Source organism: Spodoptera frugiperda, chromosome 12 (genome assembly GCF_023101765.2).
Source record: "Spodoptera frugiperda isolate SF20-4 chromosome 12, AGI-APGP_CSIRO_Sfru_2.0, whole genome shotgun sequence".
In the NCBI taxonomy this organism is placed as follows: domain Eukaryota; kingdom Metazoa; phylum Arthropoda; class Insecta; order Lepidoptera; family Noctuidae; genus Spodoptera; species Spodoptera frugiperda.
Genome location: NC_064223.1, coordinates 3,763,477 through 3,778,609, shown reverse-complemented (window position 1 = coordinate 3,778,609; position 15,133 = coordinate 3,763,477). Strand labels below are relative to the sequence as shown.

The 15,133-nt window shown below is 34.1% G+C and overlaps 2 protein-coding genes across 3 annotated transcripts in view; one reads left to right on the top strand and one right to left on the bottom strand.

Moving 5' to 3' along the window:
• The window catches only part of LOC118263064 (probable E3 ubiquitin-protein ligase HERC2), a 45,674-nt gene extending 41,998 nt beyond the window's left edge, over positions 1-3,676 (top strand). The window contains exons 87-89 of the mRNA XM_035574837.2: positions 320-474; positions 616-728; positions 816-3,676. Of these exons, the coding sequence (XP_035430730.1) occupies positions 320-474; positions 616-728; positions 816-987 (440 nt within the window). The 3' untranslated portion in view covers positions 988-3,676. The remainder of the gene's footprint in view (positions 1-319; positions 475-615; positions 729-815) is intronic.
• A 2,498-nt stretch (positions 3,677-6,174) lies between these two features.
• Positions 6,175-14,775, bottom strand: LOC118263065 (leucine-rich repeat-containing protein 40). Of its 2 annotated transcripts, none has more exons than XM_035574839.2 (4): positions 14,452-14,775; positions 7,946-8,089; positions 7,452-7,619; positions 6,175-7,204 (listed from the first exon to the last, which is right to left on the bottom strand). In XM_035574839.2, exons 1-4 carry the CDS (start codon positions 14,612-14,614, stop codon positions 7,038-7,040), a joined length of 642 nt encoding a protein of 213 aa, XP_035430732.1. In that variant the 5' UTR covers positions 14,615-14,775; the 3' UTR covers positions 6,175-7,037. The 2 variants fall into 2 exon arrangements, with proteins under 2 accessions (XP_035430732.1, XP_035430733.1); XM_035574840.2 differs by lacking the exon at positions 14,452-14,775 and adding an exon at positions 9,055-9,417.
• Between the last annotated feature and the right edge of the window lie 358 nt (positions 14,776-15,133).

The following is a 15,133-nucleotide window of genomic DNA, read 5'->3' as shown; positions in this document are numbered from 1 at the left end:
ACCCTGTATTACTTGAAAACGGCTGGTCAAATCATCTTAGTTCAGAATAACGTACACATACATGAGAAGAATTGGCCGCTAAAAGCTCTACACAGAGAGGACTGAATGGAGGATGGTGGGCCTTTACCCTGGAGTGGAACGATCATGGCTGAAAACAAAACAAACAAACATGGCATGTGTTGACATGATCTTTTACTACTACTACTACTATACTTTTACTTAATTCATGTTGAAACCATATCGTAATTAATGTCCATTTTATATGTTAGGAAGCTGTAGCACAACAGTTAGTTAATTGATTGATATGTATTTTGTTTAGGTATCGAGCCCAACGCGCCTCTAGTGCAGTGGTTCTGGGAGGTGATGGAGGAACTGTCGGGCAGCGAACGAGCGCTGTTCCTACGGTTTGTGTGGGGACGGACTCGACTACCCAGAGCACCACAGGACCCTAGGCAACGGGACTTTGTATTACAGGTAAGATAATTATTATCATATTATTTTCTCGTTAGTCATTACTAATTATGCGAGTTGTGCTATTCCTACTATAACTTAATGTTAAAATTTAAAAACTTCAGCTTTTGGTTTGACGAATGATATTATAATTTTTTACTACAGGTGTTAGACAAGTACCAACCGCCAGACCACTTCCTACCCGAGAGCTACACATGTTTCTTCCTTCTCAAGATGCCAAGATATTCGTGCAAGTCTGTTCTACGGGAGAAATTACGGTAATTACTTTAATCCTCTCTCGTTAAGTAACACTCTGTTGTCTTATTGTTAAAAAAAAAAATTAAAACTCGTATTCTTTTCCTCAGGTACGCAATCCACTTCTGCAAGAGCATAGACACAGACGAGTACGCGCGCGTAGCACTAACTGCAGCTGAACGAGTGTCCTCGGAGGAATCTGATTCTGAAGCAGATCTGCCGACGCCGGTAGTGAACCCCCCACCCCTGTACTCACTGAGTAGAGCGCCCACGTGGCTCTGAGACCGCGCCGATGGTCCTTGGACCATACACGCGGACCTCGCGCTACTCGCCGCCCGACAAGCTTAGTCAAACTAAACGTTGATGTCATCGGGCTGATGAGATACTGGCATAAAGACATTTACCTCATGCCAGGCAGTGAAACTTTGACTATTTTCGAAACATATTGAAATAATACGGACATGTAACCAGTGAATATTTAAGGTGTTCTAAACAAGTTATTTTTATATAACTTTACGCTTAGTGACATTGGAATATGTAGCGGTTATTGACATAGAATAGTCAACTTGTTCCGAAAAGAAGATATGTGCTTGTAACGGCATGTGTTTTCCTTTTGAAGCGTCCAGCTTATTATGTTGTATTTATATGGGACGAACTTTCATTAAGAATCTTCACTTGGCTTGTGCGCATGAGCATCCGAGGCTAATGTCTTCGTAAGTAGTATTACTAAGGTCACTGACACCATGCACTTGGAAGCATCTATCCTGATCGTTTATATACGTCGAAGGACAAAGCTTTGTTAGCATTTCACAAAATGATGACTGTTGCGTATGAGCAACGCATTCGAATACTCTTAGAAATTACTCGTTGTGAATCATGATATTTTAACCATAGAATATTATAAGGTGCGTTGGGGTAAGATCGGCGCAGGGGTAAGAACGTACAAATCAAATATCTCACTCCGTGTTGACCGGAGCGAGTGGTGATCACCGCGGGACAGAGCGGAACTTAATGACGTGCCACGCAATGTGATCAGCATTAAAAAATATAGCCAAATAAGTGAGATATTTGATTTGTACGTTCTTACCCCTGCGCCGATCTTACCCCAACGCACCTTACTCGTAATAATTCAGTAATCAGTGAGACTTCCTTATATTGTCCATGCAATATAATTATAAGTCAACGTTACAATTACCAAATCGGATTTTTCAATTCCAGCATTCCATCCATAGCTTAGGTACCGAACTCGAGCAATTTTCGTACTTATGCGAATGTGTTTAAGAATAATAATTGTATACAACGATCGGCAACACTGCCACATTCCATTTTAACGTATATTGTAACGCTTCGTAATCTCTTACTACCATTTAGTATTTTGACCGAAATCAGTCTTTTATCTACTTTATTATCACCATTTTATAACGAATAACGAGTGCAAAATAGATATTTACTTTTGCAAAACAAGCAATAACACATTGAGCTAGGTAAAAGGCTGGTTCTGGTAATTTCATGATATTTTAAGGAATGATAAAAGCCCCAAGGATTGGCGAGAAAGCGACGGAAAGGAATGCTTTGTAATGCATTGAACTATAACAAAAACGCTTGTACTGATGGATATAATAACTAGGTTCCTAACTTCCAAATTCCTTATGTATTCAAGTTCACGATGTTAGAAAAATAAATTTTGGGATCAATTCAAAATTCTGGAAAATCAGTTTCATGCCAAAATGGTTCTAATATCGAGATCAAGAGAGATCGATATTCCTTAAACTCGAATAGTTTCACATTAGACTTTAAAATAGAAAGAATAATGTTATACAATGAAAGAACCAAATACACATAACTACTGACTGACTGAAGCATGGAACTGTGAATACTGTGATGTTAATGGCCGACGAGGGTAAGGGTACGAATGTCTTAGATAGGATTTGTAAGTAATGCATTTCGCAGATCAAACATTTTAAACTAGTCACTCACTGCAATTTGTATGTAGTATTGCCAGAATGATATTATATGCGCATTGATGTACGACAACGTAGTCAGAATGCTGCTTGGTTTTAATAACATAGTTTTAAAAATACATTTTTAACATCTAACATGTTGCCAATTATTATTATTAATAAATAAGTAATTGGGTTCATAATGCAGGGTAAAGAATGTAAACAACTAACAACACTGCATTTCAAATGGCAACCCCTAACCGGTATTGCTATACATATAAAATGTATTTTTGCATTTTAAAGGAATAATAATAGAATCAAAATTGTTGAAAAAAACTAAAGCAATATTTTGTATTGCATATACAATTTATTTTTGGCAATATAATTGGTCTGTTTGACTGTTCTTACAAATAGCTAGGAATCAATCTACATATTCATTTATTCATTATCAAATTCGTGAAGAGACGCCCTAGGTCAGAAATAAACTTCGTGAATTATTAAGTTGTATGTTATCTTCATCATTAAATAAATAATAATTTCACGAAATAGTTGCTTCGCTAGTGTTAATCGGTAGGCTTTTGGTGCTAGAGTTTCACGATTAGTCATAAATTTTTATACTGAAATATATAAATGCACAAATGATTATAAAATTGAAATTTAAGTAAAGTTCTGCTTTATTGTCATATTATTTGAACAAATTATGTGTTGTATTTTAATTATTTCTCCTATATGAATATACTTGGTTGAAAAGTAATTAGTAAATGTATGTTGTTATTGCATACATTATACTTTTTTACAATAATATTACCCCATTCATTGAAATTCCCATTGCGCCTACATTTTCCATTTATAATCTGGTTTTATCATCCTGTAAATCAGATGTATTGTACCACCAAAGAATGTTTTTATTTAAGAAAAACAAGAATATTTTACTTTTGAGATCTGAAACAAGCTTTCTTTATGATCTATCCTATGCAGCATTATTTATTTTTTAAATGGCTATAGAATTATAAATACAGAATTAATTTAAATTTTATGTGTTTTATTTCTTATTCCTTATTACTAAAAAAGACACTTTAATTTAAGGGAAGATGCAAAAAAAATATTGATCTTATACAACATTTGGAACTAAAATGTGGCACACCAAAATGTTATATTAAACTTACTGCTGCACTTGGAGCCATTTAATTATTACTTAAACTATTAGTTAACTTAGTAAAGATTTTGCTCCAAAAACAATTGCTAAGGACTGGGTTAAGAAACCATTAAATGACTGAGTATGGTGTTTACATTTTTTTTTCTTAAAGTCAAAACCAGGTTTATCGCAAAGAGAAACCATACCAGTTGGATCATCTGATGTTCAACAATTGAAATAAAATTCAAAAGAGAGTTCACATGATTTATTTACTATATAACTTACATGTTGCCCTTAAGGAAATTAAAAGTACTAATATGATCACAAATGAAAAACCATAAAATGCGAATTACTTCTTCGACTTAGGTTTAAGGGTGAAGTATAGGATCATAGCGCCCATGACTGCGTAGGTTGCCTTGGCGGTCTGAAACAAACATAAGAAACCTGTTTAATAAGAGTAGTTGTGTCATTTGATGACTTTCATGATAATTTCTTTTGTTAAGATTTAAATTAAAAAACATTCATGATTATACTTTGGACAACTTCAGATAATTTGAAATAATACAGATAAAATTATTTAGAGTTGAAAGTCACTGGGTACAAACTTGAAATACATTTATTACACATCAATTAATATTCAATCAATCAGTCTAATTTAAAGACACAAAATCTTATATTATCTACAAGCTAATTATAGAAACTGCGTTGCTTATAATCATTGCGTTTGATTACGCCCAGTAAGACTTATTGGAATCACCCTAGTAAGAACATTTCTCGTACTTAACCTATAAGGTTTACAATCGTATTATATTTTGAAATATAGTATTAATGAGTACTCACGTTAGCTCTGCCCTTGTTTGTTTGGCTGTTGAAGTATTTGGACAAGCCCTTAAGCTGGGATTCATCGACAGAACTGTCTCCGGCCATTCTACAATAAAATAATTAAATGACTGATCAATCACAAAATATATTTCTAAATAAATATTAGATTAACGACCGTTTTTATATAATATTGTACAGTGTACAATTAATGGTATAAAGCCAGATTTTATGTGAAATTAATGAAAATTACCTGACAAAAAGTTATTTTAACCCTTATGTAATAACGCACAGTAGGTACAATTCCCAAAGTCGTGTACACTGTACAACTTAGAAATAAATAGAATTTTTAGCGTAACATTGACAACAGTATAGCTTTATTTCCATTTCTTCGAGAGTGAAAGAGATGTGAAGACAGACATGCTAAAGAAATTATTACGCAAACTGGTTTATCAACAGCTGTCATACTACTGTCAAAAGTGTCAGTCAACGTTTTGTTATCACCTCAGGATGATAGGAAGATGAAATCAAGTAACTAAAATAGGTACTCAATTTAAAATGTCCCTAATATTAAAAATATACAAATCCACTTACACTTCTTTTTCTTAGATCCTTTGAAGAATGCAAAGTAAACAATGCATGCACCCATCAGACCAAGAGTCACTTTTGATGTCTGTAAAATATTTATGATGAGAAGGCACTCTGGTTTTAAAGATAATTATAATGAAGTATCCCTACCCAAAGCTCCTCATCAATAGCCATTCGAACAATCGTACCTCAGTAGGTTTATGTTATACAATAATATACTGTAGTCCACAGATTTTAAAGTGAAATGTCCACTTGAAAATCTAGCAACATCTAGAGGTCTTATTTAAAAATAACATTTACATTTTATCAGACACATCCCCCTTATTAACACGTCCCAACGAAGTAACGTGTTTATATATAATATCTATATAAAATAATAATAATGCCCCTCCCATTTACAGCAAACCTTTATTATTATACGGTGTATTTGTGTGTTCATATATAGGTAAACCTGAAGGTACCCACATAATTACTTAAATTTTATGTTAGGTAGTGTAATACTAGATTATCGTGGTCTGAACTTACATTGGCTCGGCCTCTATTTGTTTGACTGTTAAATAGACGAGTAAATCCTTTCAATTTTGGGTCGTCTTCAACTCCGTGCCCTGCCATTACTAAATTGTAGTTAGGTATATTAAATTTAAAGTATGATTTTTATCATTTTTTCGATTTTACCAGATATTTTCTTTAAAAAAACATGCCAAGTCAAGATCTAGTTAACAAGTATAAGAAACTGACTTGGCTAGGCATGTTTTTTATTTTGGCATAACTTGACATTTAGCCTAGACATAAACTTCGTTTTTTTACTTCAAGTAGGCTTCCAAAGACTAAAATACTTGGGATACAGTCTACCAAAGAGTATATAATGTGATTGGGAAAATAACATCATTCATCGAAGGAGGAGGCAGAGGTTAACATAAGTAGTATTTAACATAACACCCAGCGCATTTCGCCACAAGGTGTTATTTAAAAATTAAAACGACATCATTCGTATTGCATTTGGCAAATTCGTTTAATTGTTTATTCTTGATTTATTTTTTACAAAACACTTCACAAAGACTTAATCATATTTTCGAAAATTCCTGGGTATTTAATTCAACAGACATTACAAATTATATTGTTTAATTCATCAGTCAATAATCTTTGGATAAAAATGTTGTCAATAAAAAGTTACAAGCAATTTACATAGAATGAATTAGTAGATAATAACAACAGCACATTTCAGTACTTATTGCAAATATAGATTTGTGTACTTATCATTTACTTACAACATAATTTCATTCCTATTGGAATTCATAATCTTAACTAATGATGGACTAGTATTCAATACAATGAGATATATCAACACAATACTATCCAACCATCTTATGTATCAAAAATATATACCACTTCATATATAAAACTCTTTAAATTGCTTCATTTGTAATATAAGCCATATACTTAAGGACATCAAACCATTGCACTTTAGACTAATTAAGTACACTAACTTTTGAGCATGTCAAAAGATATAAAAACCATTTATTAATCTCTCACAAATCTCTTTCGAATCACGACAATGTTGTCAATAATCACTAAGACAATATAGAATACACTATCAAATCATGTTGATATTGTCCTCTTTTCACAGAGAAGATCACAGTTTAGTTAGGACCAGTTGTTTTAAGCATTGCCATTAATATTGCACCAATCCCGCCACTTATGCTAGAGTTTGAAATAATTGCTTGTTTGAATAATGCAACTTTGTGTATAGAACTATAGAAGTGTAAACTCATTAGTTCTGCGAGTGGTTTCGTCGGACCGTGCCGCTTCAACCCTGGCCCTGAATGCAAAGTCCATAAGAATGCACTCTCTTATATAATGAGGTCTTCTTCCCAGTCTTCTTTCTGCCTCTCCGAGACTGACACTGACGGTCGTGATAGTTGCTTCAGCTCATCGTAAGTGCGCGGCGGAATGGGATTGTCACTGAGATCTACGTACTCTAGAGCGCGGGATCTGGCTAATCTGTCCACATCGATTTCTGAAAATGAGAGAATTCACGTCAATAATAACTAAAGATTCAGTAAAATTTGCGTCAGCTTTAATTTTGTTTTTGTTCCTTTGTCAATTTGCGCCTTGAGAGAGCATTTTTTTCGGAGTGAGAGGAAAATTTGCTTGTGACATTCACAGGCTGATCTATTAAGAAATCATAGAACCTAAAACATATTCTAAGAATATGCCATTCAAACTATTACCTTAAATTACACAAAAATAAAAGTTTCAAGTACCAATGATCTGATTGTGATGTGCAAGCAATGTGTGCAGACTGGGGCACTGGAAGGTGATGTGAGGGAGTGCCACGAAGGTGTTGTGAGAGATGTCCAGCCGCTCTAGGCAGGCGAGGGTACACAGCTCATCTGGGAGCTTCGCCATTTGGTTGTTGGAGAGGTTCAAATCTGAAATTGAGAAAATATCAAATAAAAAATTTTAATATAATAAGTTTTTGTTCACTAAAGTTTTACTAACATGATTATCTGACAGCATTTAATATTTATATACCACAGACAATTCCAAAAAGAGTTTAGCCATTAATAACCAGTCATAGATAAGTCTTATGTTAGAGACTGAGTTTGTTGAGGAAATCCAGCTAAACTTTCAGATTCCTAAATTCCTTGCTCTTATCTGATATTGATCTGCAATGCTTTGTAGTCGAAATTAAGAATGATTGTCAGAGACTAGCAGTAAAATACAGAGTGATCATAATTTGAAAGCTAATACTGACCTGTAATTAGGCTAAATTTGACTGCAAACTTAGGAGGTATCTTAGTAATAACATTTCCGCTGAGATCACAACTCTTGAGCTCTGTGTGTCGCATCAGATGGTACACGGCATCAGGTACTTGCATCAGTTGACATTCTGACAAATCTGAAATAAAAACAGAGAAATAATTTAAAATTTGGCCGACACTATGGTGCGCCTAGGAATAGTAATGTGTTTCTCTATCAAAGCGAATTTATGGGCTTTCTTAGTTTCCACAATACAACTTTCTTCTATGTTGTGGGTGTGTTTCTCCTATGCAAACCTAAACAATAATTTGTGGACTACACAAAGAGTCATTTCATGCAGCAATTGTGCAGAATAGTTGAAGAGCCAGGATCATGATTGCTACATACTTTCTTATCAGTCAGCGAAAGTAAGAGCAGACAAAGTATGAGTAATTATAAAGCAATATTATTTGTAGAATCTCCTAGAATGTGTCACAATCACATTTATAACTCTGAATAACTGCTAATCAGAATGTCTTTATCATAGTTCAATGATAGTCAAGATATGGCAAGTAGAATATTTTATAGAAAACAAGGATGTAGAAATATGTTGAGAACAATAGCAACTAGGATAATTATTATTATTTATCAATATTTCAGCCTAAGAAAGAATGTAACATTCCAATAATGTTATAATTACATCTCTACAGAGTCAGGTCTCTATTATCTTTATAAAATTCTCAAATTTCTTCCTTTGTATAATTGTGGAACTATTTGAAATGCTTGTGCAATGTTGATATACATCTAGTATGTTATTAACTCACTGTGAATCAAAGTCTAACCAAGCATCACACTTCAATTATAAGAAAATAACTAATTAAAGTTTGATCTAATAATAAGGTAGGCTCACTAATTCAACTGCCCTATTTATTTAAGTGCGTAATTAGCACCCAATACTAAGGCTGATTAAGAAAAAAATGTTTGGTTATGCTCATAAATTTTCGAAGCAGTTTTAGGACACATTGCAATCAGTTTATTAGAGCAGAAAGCGTGAGTAGTTACGTCATTAACTAGAATATATTCGCAGTTTCAATTAGCCTTGTATTTAATAGCTGTTAATCATACCTAGTACTTGAGTTTTTTGAGCATCTTCGCACTTTAATACCACTCGAGTTACTGCCAGAGCCATTTTGATATTAAACACACTAACTCTTGATTTTACTAGCACAGCGGACTAACTAACTAACTAGTAACGGGATCACGGGTATCGGCGCGAGTTCCTAAAGTTATTTTTAAATACATAAAATATTTCAACTCGCGAAGCACGTAGTGAACTATTAATAAATTGGCAGTCAACTTTTTATTGTCATATTCAAACAAAGACGTTTAGGTTAAGTTTTTATAATAATTAGGCTCATTTAATGTTTAAATTTCGCATATTGATTTAAAATTAAATAAAACTCTTCCTTGTGTTTCTTTCGATTTTGTTTGACAGTTTGTTGAATTCTGTTTTTGACGTTTCACAATCAGCTGTTTGTCAGTTTATACAGCACGTTCCGAAACTTTCTTTGTTAGAATGTTTATTACTCAACAAATCTTTTCAAATCCAATCATGTAAAAATTGAGTAATTTTTACATTTACTCTAAGTACTTTCTGTTTACTCAAATTCTATTTCTTGTACGTTGCAAAAACAGAATACATAGGTATTTAATTATAGTTTAGAATTTGTTCAAATTGTAGAAAAGCATTAATTTGAAGGATCCTTTTTTTAACGTCCTTGTGATGGATCATCATGATCTGCCACATGACCCATAATTCAACTGATGAGAAAATTCCAATATGCAAATTAATCATTTGGAAGCAACCTACACTCAGTTTCTCTTTTGCTTATGATGGGCTTACTTACATACACTTTATATTACGATACGTACCTACTCAGTCTAGGAAACTTACATCATATCTCAAAGACGAAGTGAAAACAAAGAGTTTCACGATCTTTTTTATATCTAGATTACAGATATCATGACTTCTTGTTGTCATAATCAACAATGAATGAATCACGTCGCTACAAGGAAGTGTTTTAACGAGCAGTGACCTCTCTACAAGCCGGCACTACTGTATAAGGAATAAATTGGTTAGCTAAGGCCAACATGTGTTGAACAGGCGAGTTCAAGCCGTTCGAGTTTGTAAATCATACGCACGCGCATGTGAGATGTTCTAAATCGATCGCACTCGATGTATGGCGTCGTCTGTGGCGCGGAATCGTTACATGTGCGGGTCTTCCGCGTTTGTGCATTCTTTGTGCTAGGTTTTCCGGGAGCCTATATGGATGTGAACGTGGATTAGTTACGATAAAAAATAATAAATCTACTATTGTCTCAATTTCAACTAGGTACAACTCTTTATGCAGGAGTAGAATTGTTTACGTTTTCTAAAATTCTAATCAATCAATAGTAAACTAATTCGGTATTGCCAGTAGGTACCTACGTACGTAAAATAAAATGAATAAGTATTTGTTAAAGTTTTTTTTATAACAATAATAACAAGCCATCATCATGCAAGCATTCTGCTTACAGTGCGTAACTAATTGACAAAAATAACTGCGATACTGTTGAAATTAAGTGTTAGTGAGGTAATTTCAAGTTTACTTAGGTATCGTTTTATAATATCAACATACTCGTACATCGCCATTAGTTAATTAAAGACACGCAAAACTTTGATCCGCGTTCTTGTTTAGGACGTTCGCACATGTTTGTACTGCGCAGATTTCACTTCTCCAAAATAACATACACTAATATTAGGTATTACGACTTTGTACGGTAGCCAGATTTTTGTTTTTATTTGTGTATTTTTACTGGACTAAATGCTACATGACAAGCATTAAATAATAAACATTTATCATCTTTTGACACCAGTGGAGCTGTAGATTGTAACTAAACGGTTGTATAGGAATGGAAACGTTTTCCTCTCGCATATAAAACAATGAGGCGGTGTAAGATCTTTGTACTCATGTTTACAACACAACATTTCTTACGCAGTTACTGGCTTTACATTACCAACTATGATATAGTTGCAAAAAACGCGATTGTGTATCACAAAGAATTAATTAACCATATGAAATTAATCCGTGTAACAAAGGCCAGTTACAACTAGGTCTGGCCTCGGCCAGTTTCACAATTTTTACACGATATCTTCGTCTTCGTTTACGAAAGTCGAATGCAACAGAACACTCATTTGAACCTCGCGGTTATGCAAACGGGCATATTTCGCGTAATTATTCATTCGAGATACCGCATGGCATTGACTACGTTAAGTCATATGCAATAAGGTTGGGTTTTGTAAGTGGTTTGATGAATGAGTCGTTAGCGATCGCTTGGTGTTCTCTGATGATGTCCTCGGGAGAGATAAGCGCGAAGATTTGACGTAATAGTGCGACAAAAAGTGGCGGTAGTAGAGAGTTGTTACGTGGAAGTGGTGATTAAGGGCCTTTATGTACAAATTGCCACATTATAACTGCTATTAACATTGTTACTAAAATAACGGTGTGCCAGAAAATTTGTCGATAGTGGAATACTTAGGTGTCGTTATTCATTGCTATCTTAGGTTTCTCTACAGTTGGAGTACATTAAATGTTGTCAATTCTTCGGATGTTTCTATGATTTAAGTATTAGATATTTATTACTAACTAATTTATAGAAGATAACAAACATACTCTAAAAAATCTTCTTGCTGATAGCACATTTACTTAGGTACATAATTTAAATGCGGAATAAGATATATTTACACGGAAAGCTTTATACATTCGCATACATATGAAATAAATTATTGCCTATGAATTTCAAATATAGCTATTTTATAATATGTTATCTAAATTATGTAGTAATAGCGTGTGTCATCCATCTTGTTAATATGTATATATTTAAGTTTTGAAACGGTGTAACTTAAAACTGATGCTGAGAGAAGTCTGCCTGTCTGTCGGTAAGTCAGTCTTCAATCTGTGCTTATTTTATCCAATAACTTACCCTAATTTTAAGTCTCTTTTCTCAAGCCCTTTAGAGTTAAATGTCGTAATGTTTCGTTCATCTACCTAAATTACTCAACAAAAAGTCTAACTATACCGCACTTTTAATGATTACCTCTATCCTTACTACCTTTTTCTTAGTAGCGATTATGTATCGGAAACAATTGTAAGGGCCTGGGGTAAAAGTAACCATTAAAAGACTCTGAGTACGGCGGTAAATCATCTTCTACTAAAGATTCTATTTGCGGCCTAAGTACCTATTACGTATGAGCAGCATTAAGTGAAATCTACGTAAGAACGATGACAATTAAATCGATTGTTATGTGATATCGATTGTCTACTCGTACGCATGTTTTCATCACATGATCGAGTCGTGTTATTGCTGTAGACTAGAAGGACTTTATAAGCTTTCTAATTATATATTTACATTCTAATACATAGTTAAGTACATACCACCAGTACCTACTACAGTTGTCTGTTTATACAGAGACAAACTGTATATAATTCAACTTGTGCTTTAAAAAAAAGTTTTTTATTCAGAAACAAAGTAATGTAAAATAATATAGAGGTATATAAGTACCTTTTTATTTATCTACAACCTCTGGATATATCTTTGAGGAAACCAAATTTAAAATTTAAACTTTTTCTATATTGGTATGTCTGTGTCATTATAGCTTACGAAACTGCTGAGTAGTTTCTGATAATTCTACTCTAAAAGGATGTAAATATTTTGAAGATTATTCTATAATACTATTTATCAAGTTCCGTACAGGTGACGGACGGGTATCTAGGTACTAGGTAACTACTTACACTTAAACAAAAATGATTAATTGCGTTATTATTCTTGTTGTTATCAGTCAACAGCTGATTATTAGTCATGCATTACGTTTATTACACAAATAAATGCAAGTAATTTGAATATTATCATTGAACTTTTATAATGTGGTTTGTGATGCACTTTGATATTATTTGACCTTAGTTATAGAAGGTAAGGTCATTAGAATTATTTAGTATTTTTTATTATAATTAAGAAGATCATCACTATTTATTATTTATTTAAGACAGGAAGCAATAACCTTCCGGTTTTCCACAAATCCTTAGCTACGTGGATGGAATCAGACCATTAGTCTATGTCTACTGCAAAAGTACATCTACTAGAAAAGTACATCTACTGTAAAATTACATCTAGGTACCTCAAAATTACATCTACTGAAAAAAGTTTATTTAATAACATTAAGATTAAAAGCCTTCGATCATCAAAAGGTATCGAAATGGCGGAATCCATCTTTACAACGCAAAATGATAACTGATGCCGCGATACTTGATAAGTATTGCAAACAAACAATAAGTAAGTATTTATTGTTAGTGTTGTTATCTTTTGTAATTGCGTTGTGTTCGATATGGAAATGTTTTGTTTACATTCTAATTTAAAAGAACATAATTTAAATAGAAAACGTAAGAAGAATATCTAACATTTTTTTCGGTCATAAACTCCTTTTGAACGAAGAGATTAAAGTTTCTAGACTACCTATAACCGAAAATGTATCCTTTAGTCATTGTAATTAAACTAAATATTAATTGAACGACATCATAAAATTTTATCTCTATATATAAAAATCAATTGCTGTTCGTCAGTCTCGCTAAAACTCCAGAACGGCTGGATCGATTTGGCAGATTTTGTCCTTAAATAAAATTGTTTATTTGTTTATATGTCCAAGGAAGGTTTAAAAGATAAGATTTTTTTTAAATCGGTATGAAGTTTGCCGGCCCATCTAGAATAAAATATTAATGTATACAAATAAAATCGTAACTTATTATGACATAGACATACACATAATATTATGCCATACGTTGTTGGGCCAGTCCACTGCCACTAATATGTCAGGGCCTTCATTAATTCATTGACTAATTTTCTCACTCGTAACCTACAATGTTAGTAAACATTAATCCGTGTTATGGAGGTCATCATCGCCTATTAATTCACACTCGATTTGACCCCGATTACGCGACCGACGCTCTACTTCGAAAGGGTTAAGATTCCTATTATCGTACCTTCGATAATCGATAAGATAATGATAATAATTAATTTGCGTAAAACAACAATGCTAGCTAGGAAGCTAATGTGCGCAAAATATTAAGGTTTCTAGATTAGTTCGATGACCTTAACTATTCTTTTGTTATACTTGTATTAGAACTAATTTGGTACATATATGACTGATGGTGACTGCTAATAAATGCGAATTGCTGTTTAGTTGTAGTTATGATGGCTCTAAAACATTAATTCATGTTTTATTCATAGTGTACGTGTTGTGCCTCGAGCATATTTATCTACCTAAGTAGAATTGAGTGGCTACTAATGTTTTTGTTGTGATTTTTTTTTATCGCGTTTATTTACATTTCGTCGCAATATTTTTTTCTAAGTGATGTTGTTTTGATAGGTGTAGCTTGCAAGATAAGATTTAAATAAGAACATAATTCGCGTAAGTGGGTACCTACTTACCTAGTTGACTATTTTCCTGAGCATCTTCGCATCGTCCCACTACTCTGATGATGGCGCGTCCAGCCAGCCTCGCGCAGATCATCATGGGTCGCGCCCGAGGGTCGTGTTCCTCCGCCTCACTGGGCATCCTCGCACCTCCATCGTATTCCGTAGGGGGCCTCATCACTGCACTTGATAAACAGTCACTGCACAATTCCTTAGTTAAGTCACTGCTAGGTCACGACTATGAAAGTCTTTCACAAGCTGAAAGAATCACGAATCATCTACCACCGCAGCGAAACGCGATGCGCCTGGTTCCACGGTAGCACTCTGGTAAAATTCGAGCGCCGCGTTCGCAGCTTGCCTTTATATCGTTGCCAAAACAAAGAAGCGTGGTGCGGGAAAGAGAGCGCAACAACAACAAATGTCCGTCTCACTCGCACTGTCTGCTGCGCAGTTGACGCAAGTTGGCTAGTGGCGGAAGCGCGCGGAAAATATTAGGTACAGGGGATGGACGAAACCAGATGAAACTTCGTCACGGGTGTTGTCCTGACACAAAGGAATGGTGGTTTTCCGCTTGGACAAACAATCCTGTGATCTCGTTTTCAGCAGAGCGCATTGTCACGTCTTCAATGAGAGCATTGTGATACAGAGCCCGTTATCTGATTGTATTGTTTGTGGGAATAATCGCTGTTTGAATGCA

Coding starts and splice junctions, on each gene's coding strand:
- LOC118263065 (XM_035574839.2), bottom strand. CDS start 14,614: ATGAGGCCCCCTACGGAATACGATGGAGGTGCGAGGATGCCCAGTGAG. Junction 7,620..7,945: donor CAAATTTAGCCTAATTACAG/GTCAGTATTAGC, acceptor TCTCAATTTCAG/ATTTGAACCTCTCCAACAAC. Junction 7,205..7,451: donor ACATCACAATCAGATCATTG/GTACTTGAAACT, acceptor TCTCATTTTCAG/AAATCGATGTGGACAGATTA.